At 45.7% G+C, this 18317-nt stretch overlaps 1 protein-coding gene across 2 annotated transcripts in view; it reads left to right on the top strand.

Annotated features, from left to right (window-relative positions):
• Positions 1-18317, top strand: part of Fam189a1 (family with sequence similarity 189 member A1) — a 423307-nt gene that overhangs the window by 348573 nt on the left and 56417 nt on the right. For both annotated transcript variants that reach the window (XM_036184710.1, XM_036184721.1), the window contains exon 4: positions 1671-1805. In XM_036184710.1, the coding sequence (XP_036040603.1) occupies positions 1671-1805 (135 nt within the window). The remainder of the gene's footprint in view (positions 1-1670; positions 1806-18317) is intronic.

The raw sequence follows: 18317 nt of genomic DNA, 5'->3' as shown, positions 1-18317 counted from the left end.
AGAAGCCTAGGTAAGCAGTGTGATGAAGGGTCATAGGAACATAGGAATGCAGGGAAAGAGCTTGGTGTGGGCGTTGTTCTGGAACACAGCTCAAATGGGTACAAATGGAAAGGCAACATGGCATCTGGGGTCTTGAGCTCCATACTTGCAGGAGACATGTCTCGTAGGAAGAGCCAGCCTCTGATGAATCCCTGCACATTGCTTGGCTCTGTGGATGTGGCAGATGTGTCTTGAGTCCTACACCAGTGATTAGGAGTGACAGGCATGATACATGGAAGTCTGTGGCACCATCCTTTGCAGTAAGTCCACCATACAATGAAAAATAATTTGTTACAGTTACATCGGGCTAATATTTGTCTGAAAATAACATGGGCACTTTGAGTCACCTGGTGTGAAACATTTGTCAGGATTTATTGGAAGTGGGCACCTGCTAGTCTTAAGGAAAATAATTTGTTTCGTGTTACATAAGCTTTGAATAAAATCCCACAGATTTAAGTGAATGTTTTCTGTGTAGGCATTTTATATCCAGGTTTTCTTTCCTTCTTTTTTTTTTTCTTAATCCCATTTCTGCGCAGGCACTGGTAAATCTGTTCTTTTTCCTGTAGCTGAGAATCTCAATTTTTTTTTCCTGTTTTGCCACTGTTTTTCAAAGTTCTAAGAATGCACTTGTTTCTTTTCATGGCCCTTAAATTTCAGAGCCATTTTAACTTATTCAGAATTTCCTGACAGTGATGAGTCCATCTGAACCACACGTAGTATGACAATAAAGCTGTCACACCAGCTAAACAAAATGAGTGTTGGGTAGAGGTGGGGATAGAAAACCCAGCCAAGCCTTGAATATTAGGATGGATTGCATATTGATGGATGGAAAGGAGCTTCAGGGGTCACGGAGTGATGGAGTAAGACAGGAAGTTTCTGACCAGGAGTGAAGAATGGAGCAAAGCACATCTCCACTGACCAATAAACGCCTGAGTGGTTTTCAGATCACACTTATTTCTGTAGCTCACCTGCAGTTCATGGAACTTAAAGATGCCTTCAAAAATAATTTTCCTGTGTGTGTGTGTGTGTGTGTGTGTGTGTGTGTGTGTGTGTGTGTGTGTGTATAAAACATACACATGTGCCATCAGAGGACAGCCTTGCATATCTGTCCTCACTTTCTACCTTGCCTAAGACAGTGTCTCTAGTGGAGGAAGGGGAAACTGTGGTTGGGATGTATTGTATGAGAGAATTTTTTTTCAAGAATAGATTTTAAGAATCGATTTTCTTTGTCAATGTGCACACTAAACTGGCTTGCCTGTGAGCTTCAGGAACACTTCTGCCTCTGCTTTCATTCTGCTACAGGAGCTCTAGGCTTACTGACATGTGCAACTTTGCATAGCTCCCCATAGGCTCTGGAGATTTGAACTCAGATGCTGGTGTGCATGTGGCAAACCCTTTACCCCCTGAGCCAGCTCTCCAGCTCTCCTTTCTCTTTTGAATCATTGCTTTTGAAAAGGAAGTTGAAGTAATTCCTGGTGGCATTCATGGCCTTGGTCAGTGGAAATGGCTTTAGGTGTAATGGTATGCTTCCAATGGAGCCATGTCATGTGTCCTTGCTGTGTCAGATCTCAGAGCATCCTTGACAGGCCAAATGTCATGCTAATGTGAGTCCTGTCTGTGTTCCTGTTTAGATCAAGTTCGACAGCGTGGAGGTGTGTGTCTGCTGTGAGCTGCAGCACCACTCCTCTGGATGCAGCAACCTCGGGGAGACGCTGAAGCTGAACCCCCTGCAGGAGAACTGCAATGCTGTGAGGCTGACCTTGAAGGTGAGGCGAGGCTCTGCCTGTGCGCGCATTTCTTCCCTCTCCTGGAGACATTAAGGAAGATTTATTAGCATATATATTCCTTTCAACTCATGATTCATCCAGGTGGTTGGATGCTGAGGGACCATCCTTCTGGAAAGAGCATTTTAAAGGGTTGTAGATTGTCGTGTGGAAGCTCTGATTCCTGAGTCCCTGTTTCCATCTTGACTGGGTCATTTTTCTGCCTCTGACAAATGAAAAGTAGGATGAAAATGGCTGAAAGAGTTCTTCACAGATGAGGTTGCCATGGTTTCTTCTGTTGTCCTCACAGTCTCTGCTGTTACTCCAAGGACCACATGGTTATTCATTTTACTTTTAAAAAGATATTTAGAGCAGGTGAGATGCCACCAAGCCAATGACCTGAGTTAGACCCCCAGGGCCCACATGGAGGAAGGAGAAAACTGACTCCAGAAAATTATTTTCTCTCCTCTTCACACAGTGGCATGCTCGTGCACACCCACATATAAATAATAAATAAATAAATGTAATTCAAAGGTATTAAAGAAAGAAACCTTACAATCCCCCATGGCAAGCTCTTCTCCTATAAAGCATTTGATGTTTTATGAAGGGGACATAGCGTCCAGGCACGGAGATGCTCCTTTAATCCCAGCACTCAGGAGGCAGAGGCAGGTGGATCTCTGTGAGTTCAAGGCCAGCCTGGTCTACAAGGTGAGTTCCAGGCCAGCCAGGGCCACACAATGAGACCTTGTCTCAAAGAAAAAATATGGGAAGTGCACATGGAAATGCTCTCTATCGTATTCTTTCCCCTGTCTGTCTTCTTGCAAGGGTTATTTTACTGAAAACCCGAAATGGCTGCTTAAAAATACATATGGACAGTCAACCCAATTCTTTTCTTGTCTCTAAACAAAAGTAGCTAAAATGTTTTTGAAAAGCTGTGCTATCATCAAAGGACCTCTTGTTTGGTGGTGAGTCCGTGTTTACAGTGTAGAGCTCTGGCCTGTGGCAGGAAACAGGGTTTATAAGGACCACAGGCTTCAAAGACGGCTGCTTCCAACCAGGAGAAGAAGGAAGGTGGCCACATGGGATGTACCTGTACTTAATCTGGAGGGAGTTTCTCCAACACTTGCTCTATCCACATGGGGAAATGGGTCAAGTTCAGGGTCCTGGTACCCACCAGAGTGACAGCTCCAGTGAAAATGGGGGAAGGCAGAACTGCAGGTTCCCAGGGATGCTCTTCTGGTCCCCTCGCTTGTGGTTCTACATTACATACCTTCACAGTCCATACCATCTCACATGCTGTGGTCTGCTTGGGAACAGTGCCCAGTGCCTGCATGGCCATTGATAGCCCACTGGGGAGTGGGCAGACTGCTTATCTCATTCTGATATCGTCTGAGTTGCTGCTTGAGCCCAGGTGTGCTTTCTTTCCACATTTAAAGAACATAGTCAGGCCATAAGTAATTACAGAGACAGTATGACCACCACCTCCTAGAAAAGCCAGCAAGCTCCCAGGGAATCTCAGGCTCTGAGGGCCACTTGTGTGTATCAATCAACTTTATGCACTACAAAAAAAAATATCCAAGTAATCTACTTGGAAGAGAAAAGGTTTAGTTTGTTGTATAGTTTTAGAGTTTCAAGTGTGTGATCAGATGCCTTCTGCTCTGGGCCGTGGTGAGCTCGCACATCATGCCAGGAGCGTATGGTAGGACTGAACCACTTTTCTCACCACAGGCCAGGGAATGGAAACAAAAGAGGAAAGGTCCAGGCTCCCACAATCCCTGGGAGGGTATCCTCCAGTGACCTGGGGACTCTTAAAGGCAAGCCTCCTAAACCCCCAAGTTTTTAATATGTATTTATTTTTATTTTGTATGAACTAACATAAAATTGCTTGTTTGTGCCTGGTGACCACAGAAGCCAGAACAGGATGGAATGGGAATTACATATGGTTATGAACTGCTGTGTGGGTGCTGGGAATCAAACTCTGCTCCTTTATAAGAGCAGCAGGTACTCTGAACTGCTAAGCCGCCTCTCCAGCTCCAAGGATCCAGCTTTTAACAGTGGGCCTTTGGCAGAACATTTAGCCAAACCACCATGCTAGTTCTTTAAGCTAATGGGTTATATAGAGTATTTGCTGTCTTACCCCAAAGCCCTGGATTTCTCCTTGGAATCTTTATTCAGTGAGACTCAGGACCCACATACATAAGCCCTCTAAGGAGCCGTGATTTGAAGTCTGGGAATGATGCTTTCTTTAAGGTGCAGGCTCAAGTGTGGGGTGGCCTGGCCTGTGCAGGCTCATCCTTGGGCACCTTGATAAGAGAAAAGGCAATGGGGAATTTGTTTATGGGTGAGCCAAATGGAATGAAGTCCAGGAATTCAAGCCATGGCTGGCTGGCCTAGCTGACGGTTTGAAGCTGGTCAATGGCTCTTCCTTGTGTAGGTACAGATAGCCTGGATGCTGGTAAGAGCTGAAAGGCTCTCCCAGACTTCTTATTGATGCTTTTTTTTTTTTTTTTTCAAAATAGACTCAAGGCAGAAGCTATCAGAGCTGATGGCAGGAGGCTCAAAGGAGATAGGTTGATGCCCTCATTGGGAGGGTGATGACCTAGCCATAGCAGTGACTGGAATTAGGAGAAGAGGGACCTTGCCCCTGTCCCTGAATGGAGGCCTCTGTAGGGAGTAGCAGTGCTGTGAAGAAAACTCACTGTGGCCTGAGAGCAGCAAGATGAAGCCCTTTGGACTCGAGTGTCTGTGGCGTATTGCTGGCTTCCAGTTTTGTTATTCTTCTGAATGTGTCTCTGTTATCCTAGGTCCTTGGAATTTCCATATGCACTTTGGAATATGCTTGTCAGTTGCTATGGTGGTCCTGCTGGGATTTTGATTGAGATTGTGTGGAACCTACACATTTGTGTGAATGTGTCTATTTAGGTCTTCTTTTATTCCAACAGTGTTTATTATCTTCATCAGCATGTAATTTTCAGTTTATAGATCTTCACATATGTTGAGTTATTTATCCTTTCCCCCCATTTATTGATGCTATTTTCATAATACTTTAGAATCATCTCGTATTGTTATGTCTGAATTTGATGCTTGTTACTGATCTTGTGTCCTGTGATCTTGCTAAAGTCAGTTACTAGCAGTAGGGACTCTGGTAGCTGGGTTTTTGGTGGTGCAGAGGTTGTTTTACATCTCCTATTCTGTATTAGCCAGGGTTCTCTAGCGAACAGACCCAGCAGGGCACTTATAGCCATAAATGCAATCAGAGGATTTAACTATGGGTGCTGAGAAGTCTCACAACTGGCTCAGAGATCCCGGGGTTCTGGCAATGAAGCATACTCCAATGCCAAAAGCTTCCGAGTCAAAGAAACAGATTATAACCTCAGCCTAAGGCCAGAGAACCTGGGAATCCTCTGGTGTAGGTCCCAGAGTTCAGAGTCTTGGAGTTCTCCCATGTCCCAGGCAGGAGAGGACTGAGGAAGGGGGACCTCACCGTCACGTTTTGTTGTGTCTGAGACTCCAGCTGATTGGATGGTGCCTAACCGTACTAAGAGTTAACCTTCCCATGTGTTCCAATGACTCATGGGCAGCTCCCCTTCCCAGACATGCCTGGAAACACTGCTTCACTGGTTCTCTAGGCACCCTTCATCCAGTCCATCAGCACCCGAAATGCCCTCTCCACACTCCACTCTGGATGGCTCCTTCCCTTTCCTTGCTTTTTTGCTGTAACTGGGAACTCTGGGACACTGCAGACAGAGGTGTGAAGGGCACATGTTCTCTCCCTGTTCCTGACTTTAAAGCTTAAGAATACTGTTTGCTCCAAATTGCTCAGCAATTCCCATCACTGGATAGTATAATCCACTCCTATCCATGAGAGGATGTTGGATTTTGTTCTTCTCTTACAGCATCTATGTAGGTCATCTACGAATGGAAATCAGGCTCTCAAAAAACCAAATAATAACAGCGTATCCCAGCAGGCAGTGGACAGAGCTAAAGCTCTGGAATCCAGCCCCATCCTACAGTTTGTTTGTTTGCTTTTCAGCCTCTGCAGTTTGAGCAGTGGTGTTGAATTCTGGCTATGTGACCATCGGTCGTCTCTGGATTCTGCGTATGTGAGCATCCGTGGGTGGTCTCTAGGTCCTTGATTACCGAAGGGAAGTTTCTATTACATTTTAAACATACTTAGAAACGCTTAGAGACAGCTATTGCAGACAGCCCTTAGGTCATTCTTTGGTAAATGAGCTCTTGCAGTTTAACAGGACAGCTGTGTCAATCACGTCTTAGGACATCTTGGCAAACATGCTTTGCAAACCTTTGCCTTCTTGAGATAAGAGGAAAGGGATTCAACTGAAACAGGCCGGAGTACAAGCAGAGCTCAGTAAAATTTTAACACATCTTAATCCTACAGCTCTACTTAATCCTGTGGCTCTCGGGCAGAACCGAGGAAGCCTTCCTGGTGTGGGGCAACAGCATCACAGAATACTAAACGTCTACCATATGTTCTTCCTTTACTCTTTGATCATCTGCAGTCTGACAGCGTGATGACAGCAAGTGACACCTCACTGGTGAGCCAACCTGACACCCCCAAACTCTTCTCAGTCACCTCCCTTGATTATATTGATGGCCCTATATAGATGTAATTCTGAATGGTTTTATTAAATAGAAACACAGAGCCAAATGCAGAATTAAAAGCCCCAGAGGTCAGAGAACAGTAAGAGCGGAGACCAAGACCGCCTTTTTACCATCGGCTGCCACTGCCGTCCTTCCCTTGAGAAAGAGGCCTACTTCCCGTGTGTCTGTCTTTTTATTGACTTTCTGTTCTGCCTTCTCATTGGTTGTAAACCCAACCACATGACCTCCTCGTCACTGCCTGTCCATACAAACCCCCAGGTCTCTATGGTTGGTATTGAGATTAAAGGCGTGTGTCTCCATGTTGGTGGTGTCCTTGAACACACAGAGATCTGCCTGTCATGTGATCGGGATTAAGGGTGTGTGCCACCACTGCCAGACTTCTACTAAATGGCTTGTTATTAGCTCTGACCCCCAGGCACTTTTATTTACTAACATACAAATAAAATCACATTTCAGCACAAATAAAATATCACCATAGCCCTAGGTATTAAAGAATTGTTCATTTCTGTGACTTCTTTTTTTATTTTTTCAAGACCATGTAGCCAAGGCTGGCCTTGAACTTCTGGTCATCCTCCTGCCTCAGCCTTTTGACTGCTGGAAGTTCCATGTAGGAGCCACTGCTCCTGGCAGGCAGCTGTTATCTGTTCCCAGTGTTTCCACTAGGCCGGCCCTTCTTCCTTCTATCTGTTTGGTGACTTTATTCCTTGTCCATCTTTTCCATGAGAGCTGGTGTCTGGCTGCATTTGTTCGGGGCGGGTTGCCCTTTTTCTCCTTGGAGGTTCCATCTCTAAGAATTTGGTTGGTTGCCCTGTGAAGTGTGAATGGGCTCAACTTCAGTTGGGATGTTTGCAGAACTCGGTGTTCTGTCCCGATTGTGAAGCAGTGCCTTTGCCAGTTTTCTCTAGCCTATGGCACACATGGACTCCTGTTCCAGAAGATTCTATCTCTGCCATATAAAATCCTTGAGAACTGCTCCCCCAGACACCCCACTTTAGGACACGCCATTCTCTTTTGTCATTGAGTATTTACAAAGAGAAAATCCTAAAATCCTCCTAACACCTTTCCAGCCTTTTCAGTCTTTTATAAATGGTACTTAAAATTCTCTAAGATGGGGCTGGTGAGATGACTGAGTGGTTAAAAGCACTTGCTGCTCTCACAGAGGACCTGGATTCAGTTCCCAGCATCCACACGTAACTCACAACCTGCTGTAACTCCACTTCATGGGGACCCTTGCCTCTTCTGGCCTCTGCTGGCTCCTGAAGGCACATTTGCTCAGTTGCATGCACATACACATAAAATAAAATTAATTTAAAAAATTGCAATTAATTTTCATTAAAAATTTCTAGGTTTTCCCACAGATTGCAAGGCTGTATTCCTCAGCTCCCCATGGTTGCTGAGGGTGCGTGAGCAAATTTATATGTGTCACTTTCAAAACCTTGATTGTGGAGTGAGTCTTCAGAGCTCCTTCCCTCTGCCAGGGAAAGTGAAAATTTTCAGTGTCCTGCCCCATCAGCTGGTTGACCGCAGGAAACAGAGCCTCAGGCCACTTACTCAGATTGGATGTATAATATGAACGAGAAGTAAGGTTTCGTTGCTCTGTTGGGAGATATTTGTCACTGCAGCATGACCAAGGCCACCTTGCTGTATGCTCTCACTCCTTGTCCATCTTCCCCTACAGTTGGTATGACAGTTTTTAGATGTAATTTCAAGAGCATTTTTCAATTATTAGGTCTGTTAGTCACATTAAGGTATGTCTTGATACCCTGTGGCCATTAGGTGTATGTTTGTGTTTTGCTCTATTTCAGACAAGTTTTATTTTTCAAGGATTTATTTTTTTATTTTTTATTTATTTTACAATTTAATTTAATTTTACGTATCAGCCACAGATTTCCCCTGTCCCCTCTCCTCCCGCCCCCCCCCCCCAGCCCATCCCCCATTCCCATCTCCTCCAGGGCAGGACTCCCCTGGGCAATCAGCTCAGCCTGGTAGATTCAGTCCAGTCCCCTCCTCCCTTCACCCAGGCTGAGCAAAGCGTCCCTGCATAGGCCCCAGGCTCCAAACAGCCTGCTCATGCACTAAGAACAGGTCCCAGGATTTATTTTTACTACTACTTTAAAATGTTTCACTGTGTGGATATGCGCATGTGAGTGCAGGTACCCGTGGAATACAAAAGAAGACAACAGATCCTCGGCAGATAGAATTACAGGCAATTGTCAGCTGCTGCCTGGTGTGGGTACTGGGAGCCTGACTTGGGTCCTCTGCAAGAGCGCTGTGACTCAGGCACATCTCTCCCACTCTGCACACGTTTTTCTTGAAGTATGTATTTGACCCTCCCCTCCCCCACGGTCCTATGTATTTACAACAACAGTGGTGCATTGTGTGGACCATTTTTATCGATATTTCATTAACGGCCATTTTTCTCTCATTTACAACTGTGCTTTCCGCCCCGGTCCACTCTTTTTCTGAAGTCTCTCCCTGGCTGTCCCTGCAGCGCTGCCTTGCCCTCCACTTCCAGTGTGATGTTGAGCTCGGCAGCCCTCTTGTGGATCTTCTTCATTCAGTCCCGGAAGCCTTGGACCTGGGGCTCAGCCCTTGGACTCCAGCTGCCTTCTTCTCCCCTCACCCAGCTCTTCACGGTCTTTCTTAGATCCTTCTTCTGAGCAATGTGGATACATCAAAGCCCTAAAGCAGATTCTGGACCCCTTGATGCTAACACAAGCTCGTGTTCTTTAACTAGGTTTTGCTTAAAACATTTTACTTTCTTTTCACAATTACAGATACTTCTTTCCAAGAGATGCATAAATCTAATCACATTGTCGAGTTTTCTTGTAATTACTGGTGCAGTCATTTTTAACAGAACGTTGCTGTTGAAAACTTAAGACATGCTGTGATGGATGACTTCCTCCTAGGAAGCGGGGACTCCTCGGGGCCCCTGTGTTGCTTTGCTAGTATTAAAGCTCTTGGGCCTGAGAACAAATCTGGGTTATGGGGAATGGGGTCACCCTGGGCAGGACTGATCTGCACAGATGTTCATGGGGGCCCTGCCTAGCCTTTGAGGAATGTTCCTGATACCTAGTGGGAAGGGGACTAGAGAAATACTTCCTTGATCGGTTTCCTTCATCTCTCTGTTTAGGTCAGCAATTACAGTGGTATGTAATCAAATTCATTGATCTTTGGTATGGTCTCATTTGAGGTCTTGCTTCTCTTATTAGTAACACTGCATGTCTAAGTGTCCGTATTAAATTATAGATTATCGATCCTTGGATAAGGAACTCAGCTGTTGCTGTCAAAATCCCATATAGTTGGCATGGCAGTCAAAGAGCTTTGGTTTTGGTAGTGTTTGAATGACTGGTACTGACTTGGTTTGGCTAAATGCTTGTTGTCTATGATACTACCCTCCCTGTCCCCTGCATGGCACGTGGAGGTTAGTTACCCAGGAACAAAGAGGCCAGAGCTACGTCTGTGACTGATGAGGAAGGGGCTTGGAATCCACAATAAGACGCAGATATGGAGTGTCTCATCCCTCATGTAGTCTTTGCTTGTTTTGAAGCCTTGAAGCCCCTACATTTTTTTCTGTCTCCTGCCCTGTCCCACCCCACCACACCCCACCATACCCCTGGCTATTCTGAAGCATTAATGAGAACCCTGGGGGCAGAAACCCTCTCTCTTAAACATAACACACAGCCATGGTGAAATGTTCAATTCTCTACCCACCAAGTTGAGGACAGAGCATACCCAACAACTTAAGGGGACCCAGAGTTCCATTATGCCAGGCTGAGATTCTCAGATCTCTATAGACTGGGGCATGGTGACGTCCTATTATCCAAGGACACATTGTATGGGAGAGAAGACAGAAGTCTGGGAGAGGTCAGGAGGGCCCAGCAATCTGGGCAGTGAGCAAGTCTCCTTTGTGGCTCTCAGTCCCCCATGAACCCTGCCCTGCCCTGCCCTGCCCTGCCCTGGTGAAGGGGCATAGCTGTAGACATTCATTCTGAGTCCTCAGAAAACAGGATGCAAAAATGAGCATCTGATTTTCCAAAACTTTGACAATGGCTAGTCAGTGCAACTGAAAAATCAAGTCTGTGCACCCTTCTGGATGAAGTACTATCTATTCTTATAAGAAAAGATGATGAAGAAATGATAAGCTTTTAAAAAAAAAATAGTGTTTAAAGATTGTATTCACAGGGTCAAACCCACACAAATCTGTGACATTTTCTCTTCAAGTATCGACAGAATTTTTTAAGTCATAAAAATCAGAATTGATTAATGGAATATCCATAATGTGCTATATACTCTACTTATCCCCTCTATATTCCTTGCTACTTTCAAGAAAGCCATTGTGGTTTTGTTATAGTGACCCAATTCTAATTCAAAACATATTAGAAGACCGTGTCTCATGTACCTGATTTAATTTATCAAGTGACACCAAACCAAATAATGCCAGGAAAGCTAACCCGCAGGTGAGGAGGTCAGCATTTCCCCAGAAACCAGAGAGTTCCCAAGAGGGTGAGCACTGACTTTAAAGGTTCTTCGTCTCTAAGAAAGCTTGAGAGAGAGAGAGAGAGAGCCAAAATAGTTTCCCTAAAAACCTAGAGACGTGAAAAATCAACTCATCCCTCAATCTTTATCCTGTTCTTATTCATGCTAAGGAAATGAAAACAATTTGTAAATAAATGAATGTGGCAAAACGAGCACTGACTACAGTATGAAACGCCAGACCCCTACACCCCAATTTATCAAAGACACATGAACGCACTACATATACTCCTCAAATGCACATACTTGCACATGCCCCACACATTCACGCCTGCACACATACTCTTTCCCAGCAGCTTATGTGCACACATGCCGCTCACACTCACACCTCTCCTAGGATTGCCCATTCCATTTTCAGAAATGGGAATCTACACAGAGTGGCTCTACAGATGCAGCACATCTCTACACAGCTTAAGTAATCTCACCGCCAAAGTTCTAAGGTAGTGGGGTGGCTGATGGGTGCCTCTGGCAGATGGGATATAGTCAGAGATGAGAAAGGTGCCACGTTCTTGCTGTCCCATCTACACTATCAACCTTAAGCCCTCAAGTAAAGGAACACATCTAGAAACACTGAGCTAAGTTCTGATCACTTAGTCCCAGAAGCTTGCCTCTCCTAGTAAAAGAGGGTCCCTGTGCTCCCAAACAGCATCTCTTTCACTGGCTCCTTCCTGTCCAATGCCACTAATGGTATCTACTTTCCCCTATATGGTGAAGAAACCATGTTTCTTCTGGCGTACACACTGACAAATGCTTAACACACTGATGGTGTTAGCTGTCCTTTGAAATAGCCACATAGAGCCCTGGCACTCCCTGCTCTTAACATGCTCTTCTCAATACCAGCTTCTACTACCCCAACACAGAGCATGCCCCCACCTCAAGTTGTCTTTTGATCTCCAAAGCATGTGCAGTGGGGCATGGTCCTAAATTAATGTAATATAAGATTTAGGCATGAATGGTTGATGGAGGGGAAGTTATAAGAGTTGGCAGCAACTGAGAAAGTGGGAAGACCCGAGGTGCATCTGACGTTCTGATGCTCAATTATCTCCAACCAGAATGGCTGCATATGTGGAGATTATGTAGGCACAGGTGCCCCACCTCTTATCACACCTGAAATACAAAAATCCTATGAAACCAAGATCCTGCATCACCATGGATGTTAAGAAAGACAGAGGGGGGTGGGGATTTAGCTCAGTGGAGAGCGCTTGCCTAGCAAGCGCAAGGCCCTGAGTTTGGTCCTCAGCTCCAAAAAATAAAAAATTTAAAAAATTTTTAAAAATTAAAAGAAAGACAGAGGGACTGGTCCTTTCTGGAGTGTTCTAGAAGTTTCTACAATACAAACACCAAGCAATATAGATAGACCAGCTTTTTGAACCTTTCTATGAAGTATATGTGAACTATGTATGAAGAAGCACACCTTAATTTTGCAGAGCAAGGACTGCTAAGTGTCTGGTAGGCTAGATAAGAAGTCAGTTATGATACAAATGGGGTCATTTTTGGAAAGCTTAATGCTAAAGACAGTCTTAATCTCTGTGAGCTGCAACCTCATTATTTAAAATGACCACAGATATTTTAAGGTCTAATGTAATGCAGCCTGTAAATGTACCTTCGAGATGTGACAGCCCTCTCAGCCTCCTGCCTCACACACCATCCACCCAGTTGGTTGCCCTGGTTCCTCTCCTAACAAGGATTTTGTAGTCACTCCTAATACAGGGGCTGTGACACAGAAGAATTTAAGCCAGCCTCTTAGGGGGCAGTCTGGGGAGGACTCAGATGCATTGTGGGAGAAACAGGTGCAATCCTTCACCCCTCACAGGAACCCACAGCTTCTTCCTTCATGCTGTAGATTGTCTGCAGCATGCTTTCCATTCCAAGGTCTGGAGACAGAGAACCGTCAGGGCTCAGCAATGGACTGGTAGTCTAGGACTCACTGACCTCATCTGTATACTCGAAAACATCCCAGTCACTCAAGTGTCCAGATAAGATGCTTAAGGGAGGTTCTGTTGCCTCATAGAGGAGGCAAGTATGAGGCTAGAGAACATGTCTGAGCAGTAGCCTGAGGAAGGTGCACTGAGCCCACACCTGGAAATGAGAGGCTGTTTTGAAGGCATTTTGTTGTTTTCTGAGTTTGTAATGAGGATTGGAATGAGAGGAGAATGTGCTGTGGAGAGGTAAATATGCCCTAGGAGAAAATGTACAGGAGTGAGGGAAGGCTGAGACCATCAGAAGGTCAGCACAACAAAGTCCACTGGTGGGAGAGAAAACTGGTAAAATATGTACGGTTCCTGTGTACAGGTGATACCATAAGAAAGCCTTTGTGATAGATGAGTGGGTGAAGAAGGAAAGGAAGGTATTGGGAGAGAGAGAGAGAGAGAGAGAGAGAGAGAGAGAGAGAGAGAGAGAGATGAATTCGTAGGTTTCTTTGGGGGCATGGATATAATTCAGCAATCAGTAGGCAACCAGTTACAGGAACTTCCGAGGAATAATGTAATCACAGAAGAGCTGAATAAAATTATTATGTGTTGCTTGTTATATCAAGTCCATGGGGGGGGGTGTCATATTGAGAGGGTCCTCAGGAGAGAGGCTGTAGCATGGGACATAATGTACCATGGCTGAAGCAACTTGGGGGCAGGATCAGACCTGATAGTGTGCATAGGAACCTGGTGGGCTTCTCTGAGTGACATCCTTTGTGAGCTTGTATGCACAGCTCTTTTAATACATTGTATTGTCTTCCAGCCTCTGTGAGGCTAGCAGGGTGGTGGACTTCGTAATTTTCATTTTATAGGGAGAGACAGGGGCCCCTACAATGTATAGGGACTGAGCTGCATTCTCACAGCTAGATTCCTTGGCTTCCATACCTGATTTGGTCCATCCTCTGCTCCCAACATAATCCACTTGCTAGAGGACAGAGCCATGGTGGTGTCTGAAGCACAATGGCCGACTCCTGGACAGTCAAGGAAGCCTTGCTGTTCAAATGATAGGGTGCCTTTAGCAGCCCCTTACCCCATGCACCTACTGGCACATCTTAGCATCATTAACATACACCCATCCCCTGAGAAATGATTAATAAGCACACACACACACACACACACACACACACACACACACACACACACACACAAGAATGGTATGAAAAGTAGCTCCAAGCTTGTCTAGCCATGACATTTGCATTAGCTGGCTTCCTGTTGCTATAACAAAATTCTTGAGACCCTGTCACTTATAAAGTTTAGATGAAGCCTATTTGGTCCATGGTTCTAAACAGTGGGGTGCCCAGAAGTGTGGCATGTGTTGTTGGTATGGCAGAGGGTGTCACATGATGAGACAGAGCAGTGTGCTAGTTCATGTCTTCCTTTTCATAAAAAGCCACTAATACGGTCATGGGGGAGGATGTCCCACCCACTTGGCTTCATCTAGTCCTTACAATACCCACCAAGGAACCCACCTCCAACTGCCTTCAACATATACATTTAAGGGGAAGTTTAATTTTGTTTATCTTTTATGTGTATGCCTGTGAGCTTACATTAGTTTAGGGGCACCATGTGTATGCAGGAGTCCACAAAGGTTGGATGAAGGCATAGGTCTCCTGGAACTGAACTTACAGATGGGAGGGAACCAGATCCCCTGGAATTGGAATTACTGATAATCATGAGCTGCCATGTGGGACCTGGGATGGAACCCAGGTCCTCTGCAAGAGCAGCCAGCACTAAGCCACCTCTCCAGCCCCATCAAGGTTAAGTTTTCAACACAGCAAGTTTGGAGGCAAAGCATTCAGACCATAGTTTATTCTAATATCCTATGACATGCCCTGACAGTGTTCCCTCCTCCCCTCCACAGGTTCCATGACAGCTTAGAAGCAACCTTCGTCAAGGGGTGACCTTTGCCATTCCCTGCACAGCTAGCTGCACACTTCACTAAAATTTGCCCATTCGTGGTGCAGTGAGCAACTGTCCCCTTCCCACCCACCCATCCTCTCGTGTCTGTACCATGTAGATATGGGCCACCCTGTCATGTCTCCTGTGAGTGGATCTGGCTTCTCTGGTATAGCCGTGGGCACTCAATAGCCATGTGCACTTTGCAGCACAAGCTAGATTTTCTCTAGCGTGCATACCTGTGGTGGGGGAGGAATGCACTGGCCAGACTTTCCCTCTTGCTCTCCATGGCAACTCTGCTGACTCACTCATTGGAGGAGATGCCCTTGCTTCTGGATGCCATCACTTTACACATGACTTCTTGCTATTTGTGTCTCTAATGTGAGGGTGGCCCATCTTGTCATTTTTCCTGGTAGGTTATTTGTTCTTTATTCTAAACTATTGTCCTCTACCATTCCAGCATCCCTCTCTCTGTGCCTCATCCTTCCATGTTGTCTGGGTGCTCTTTGTCGTAGAGAAGCTTTTGGTTGTAAAGTAGGCAAATTCAGTTACTTTGTGATTGTCATTTTGTGTTGCATTTTAAGAAATAGTTTCCTGTCCTGAACTGATAAACATGTCTAGATTTTATGTTTCAGAATTTGACCTTTCACATTTGGGGTTTAACTCTGTATATGTTACAAATACGAATCTAAGCCTGAGAGACAGCACCATGCATCTGTCATCCCAACATTCAGGAAGCTGAGGCAGGAGCATTGTGAATTCAAAGCTATCCTGAGCTATGTAATTAGACCCCCCCCCCCTCTCTCTCTCTCTCACACACACACACACACACACACACACACACACACACACACACACACACGTCTCCTTGTTTAAAGATGTCTAGTTTTCATTTGTTCATTAGTTGGAAACTCTTTGCTGAGCACACCCTGCCTTGGCAAGTTCACCTGCGTCCACAGTCCATGAGTCCTTATTTCTGTGTTGGTCCCTTCTCTGTTTAAGCTGACTCGAACCCAGATGCACCCACTTAGGGACTAGATGCCTGTCACCTGCAAGAGCTTAGCATCTGCCATTCTGATGACTCAACACTGGCTCACCTTCACTGCCTGCTGTGGCTCCAGGCTATTGTAGGTCTGTCAGTCATTCCACACTCAGAGATGACCTAGACTCTTCTCACAGATGAGGGTCCCCAGACAGGCATAAGTTTACAAGCCTCCATTTGTGTGGAGTCACAGACGCTCAGCTGACAAGCTGGGTTCCCTGGGTTTGGTCCCCATCATCCTCCTTAAGCAGCTCCCTAATGGGACCTAGCATCTCAGCTCCTGGCCTTCTCTCCCCAGAACAACAAGATGATATCATCATCACTCCTGATTGCTCAGGGTGAGAGCTTCGGGTTGTCACCTCCCCTCCCCTTTTCCTCTCTACCCCCTCCTCCTCTCCCTGCTCCTCCTCTTCTCTTTTCTAGGCATCCTGCCCATCTTGTCCTTCAGTTCACTCTCTACTACTTGGGAAACTGAGGCAGGAGGATCCCTTGAACCCAGGAGTCCAAGGCCAGCCTGAGCAACATTATGAGACCCTGTTCTCTAACAGGAGAAAAAGTAAAAGCTAGGGCTCTGATGGAGGACAGGAAGTGCGTCAGAGGGAGGAAGAAGTGTGGCTAGATTTATTGTGGAAACAGCTCTTCCAGCAGCTGTGGGGACAGGGCTAAGAGACTCGGGTTGGAGGCCGAGAGCTGGTGAGGGCTGAACCTTCAGAGGCCACGGCAGAGGAAGAGAAGTGCAGGGGTTGATTTGATCAGTGTTGCTCTGCCATCCTTCTTTGGCTTTCTGAAATTTTCATGACCCACAGTCAACCTTGATCCGAAAATATTAACTAGGAAATTCCAGAAGTAAACCACTGAAAAGTTTTGAACAGTGTGCCATTGTGCATAGCATGATGAAATTTCACACCATCCCACTCTCTCCCACTGGGAGCATGAGTCATGCTTTTGTTCAGTGTATCCACGCTGTATGCACGGCCTGCTTGCTCATCAGTCATCTACAGCATCTGGGTTACAGGATCAGCTGTTGAGGGATCACAGTTCAGACAACCATCATTTTCCTCAACAGCAGTCCCAAGAGCAACTGAGAAAAGCAGGACCATTATACATATAGGCTTAGACACCACTGCGGGGGTTAGAAAACACCCTCTACAGATCTTGTTTCAGAGGTATAACTGTCAAAACTGGAGACTAGGAGGCAAGGAAGAGAAACTTTCTGAAGTCTCCTGGCCTGGCCCCAACGATGAAGTGCCAGGGTTATCCGTTGAGCATTGCCTTGACCAGGGGGATTTTTGAAGACTGCAATCAATAAAAATGTGGGGACTCTAGGTTCCTGCTCAACATATGTCACCTTTCCTGGCAGACAGATCTCGCAGGGCTCAGGTGCCAGCCCCTTCTTGGTCCTTGGTGGCTTTTGTTGTCTGTTGTATGCTGTGGTGAGATGGAGAGGCATGCACTCCTGACCTCAAGTAGCCAGCAGCTGCTCTCCCCTCTGCGTCCCTCCTCAGCCTCTTCCCACTCTCAAGCACTGGCCAGTCTGCCCTGATACTTACCTCCATGTTTGGGCTTGGGAGGTGACTCAATTGGTCAGGTGCTTGCTATTCATCAAGACCAGAGTTCAACCCCCTAAAACACGTATGTTGGCCAGATGTGACAGCACATGCCTGTATCCCAGCCCTGGGAAAATGAGACAGGAAGGTGACACTGCTCAGCCCATTTTAGCTGAATTAACCAGCTCCAGGTTCAGTCAGTGACCCTGTCTCAAAAAAATAAAGTGGAGAGTGATGGAGAAAGACACCCAACATCAACCTCTAGCCTCCGTACATACACATATGTACACACACACACACACACACACACACACACACACACACACCACCATGAGCCGTAATAACTTTCTCCCTATATCCCCAAATGAACTGCTATCTGCTTTGGCCCTGGTGGGCATTCAAAGGAACTATGCAGTCAGGCAGAATGAGGAAAGAGGCAGGCTGATGGCTTTCAGGGAGTGTGAGGCTGCTAGTTAAATAGACTGGGAATGTTACTTCAGGCAATAGACATTTCCCAAGCACTCAGGAGGCAAAGGCTAATAAGATCACTTAAATGACTTTGTGTGCTATTGCTGTTTCCCACAAGTGCCTCTTCATTCTTTTTAACTTCATTCTTAATCTTCCTAGACTTTAATCAAACTGCTTTTGCTTATACTTAGCCTTATGGGGTAAAACAAGTCACCAGGAGACAGAGCATTCAAGAACCAGGAAAACAGCATAAGGAAAGGCAGGAAGACAGCTGAATTTTATTCGATCATTTGATCAAAAGGAGAAAAGGAATATGGTATAATGGTCAGGCCACACAAAGAACAGTCTTTGGATAAATGTGGCTTTAGTCTATTTTCTGTCGCTATAATAAAATACCCAAGACTGGATAATTGAGAAAGACTGGGAGTTAATT

Source organism: Onychomys torridus, chromosome 1 (assembly GCF_903995425.1).
Source record: "Onychomys torridus chromosome 1, mOncTor1.1, whole genome shotgun sequence".
Taxonomy (NCBI): Eukaryota; Metazoa; Chordata; class Mammalia; order Rodentia; family Cricetidae; genus Onychomys; species Onychomys torridus.
The sequence above is the reverse complement of the archived record's forward strand: the minus strand, read 5'-3'. Positions and strand labels throughout refer to the sequence as shown.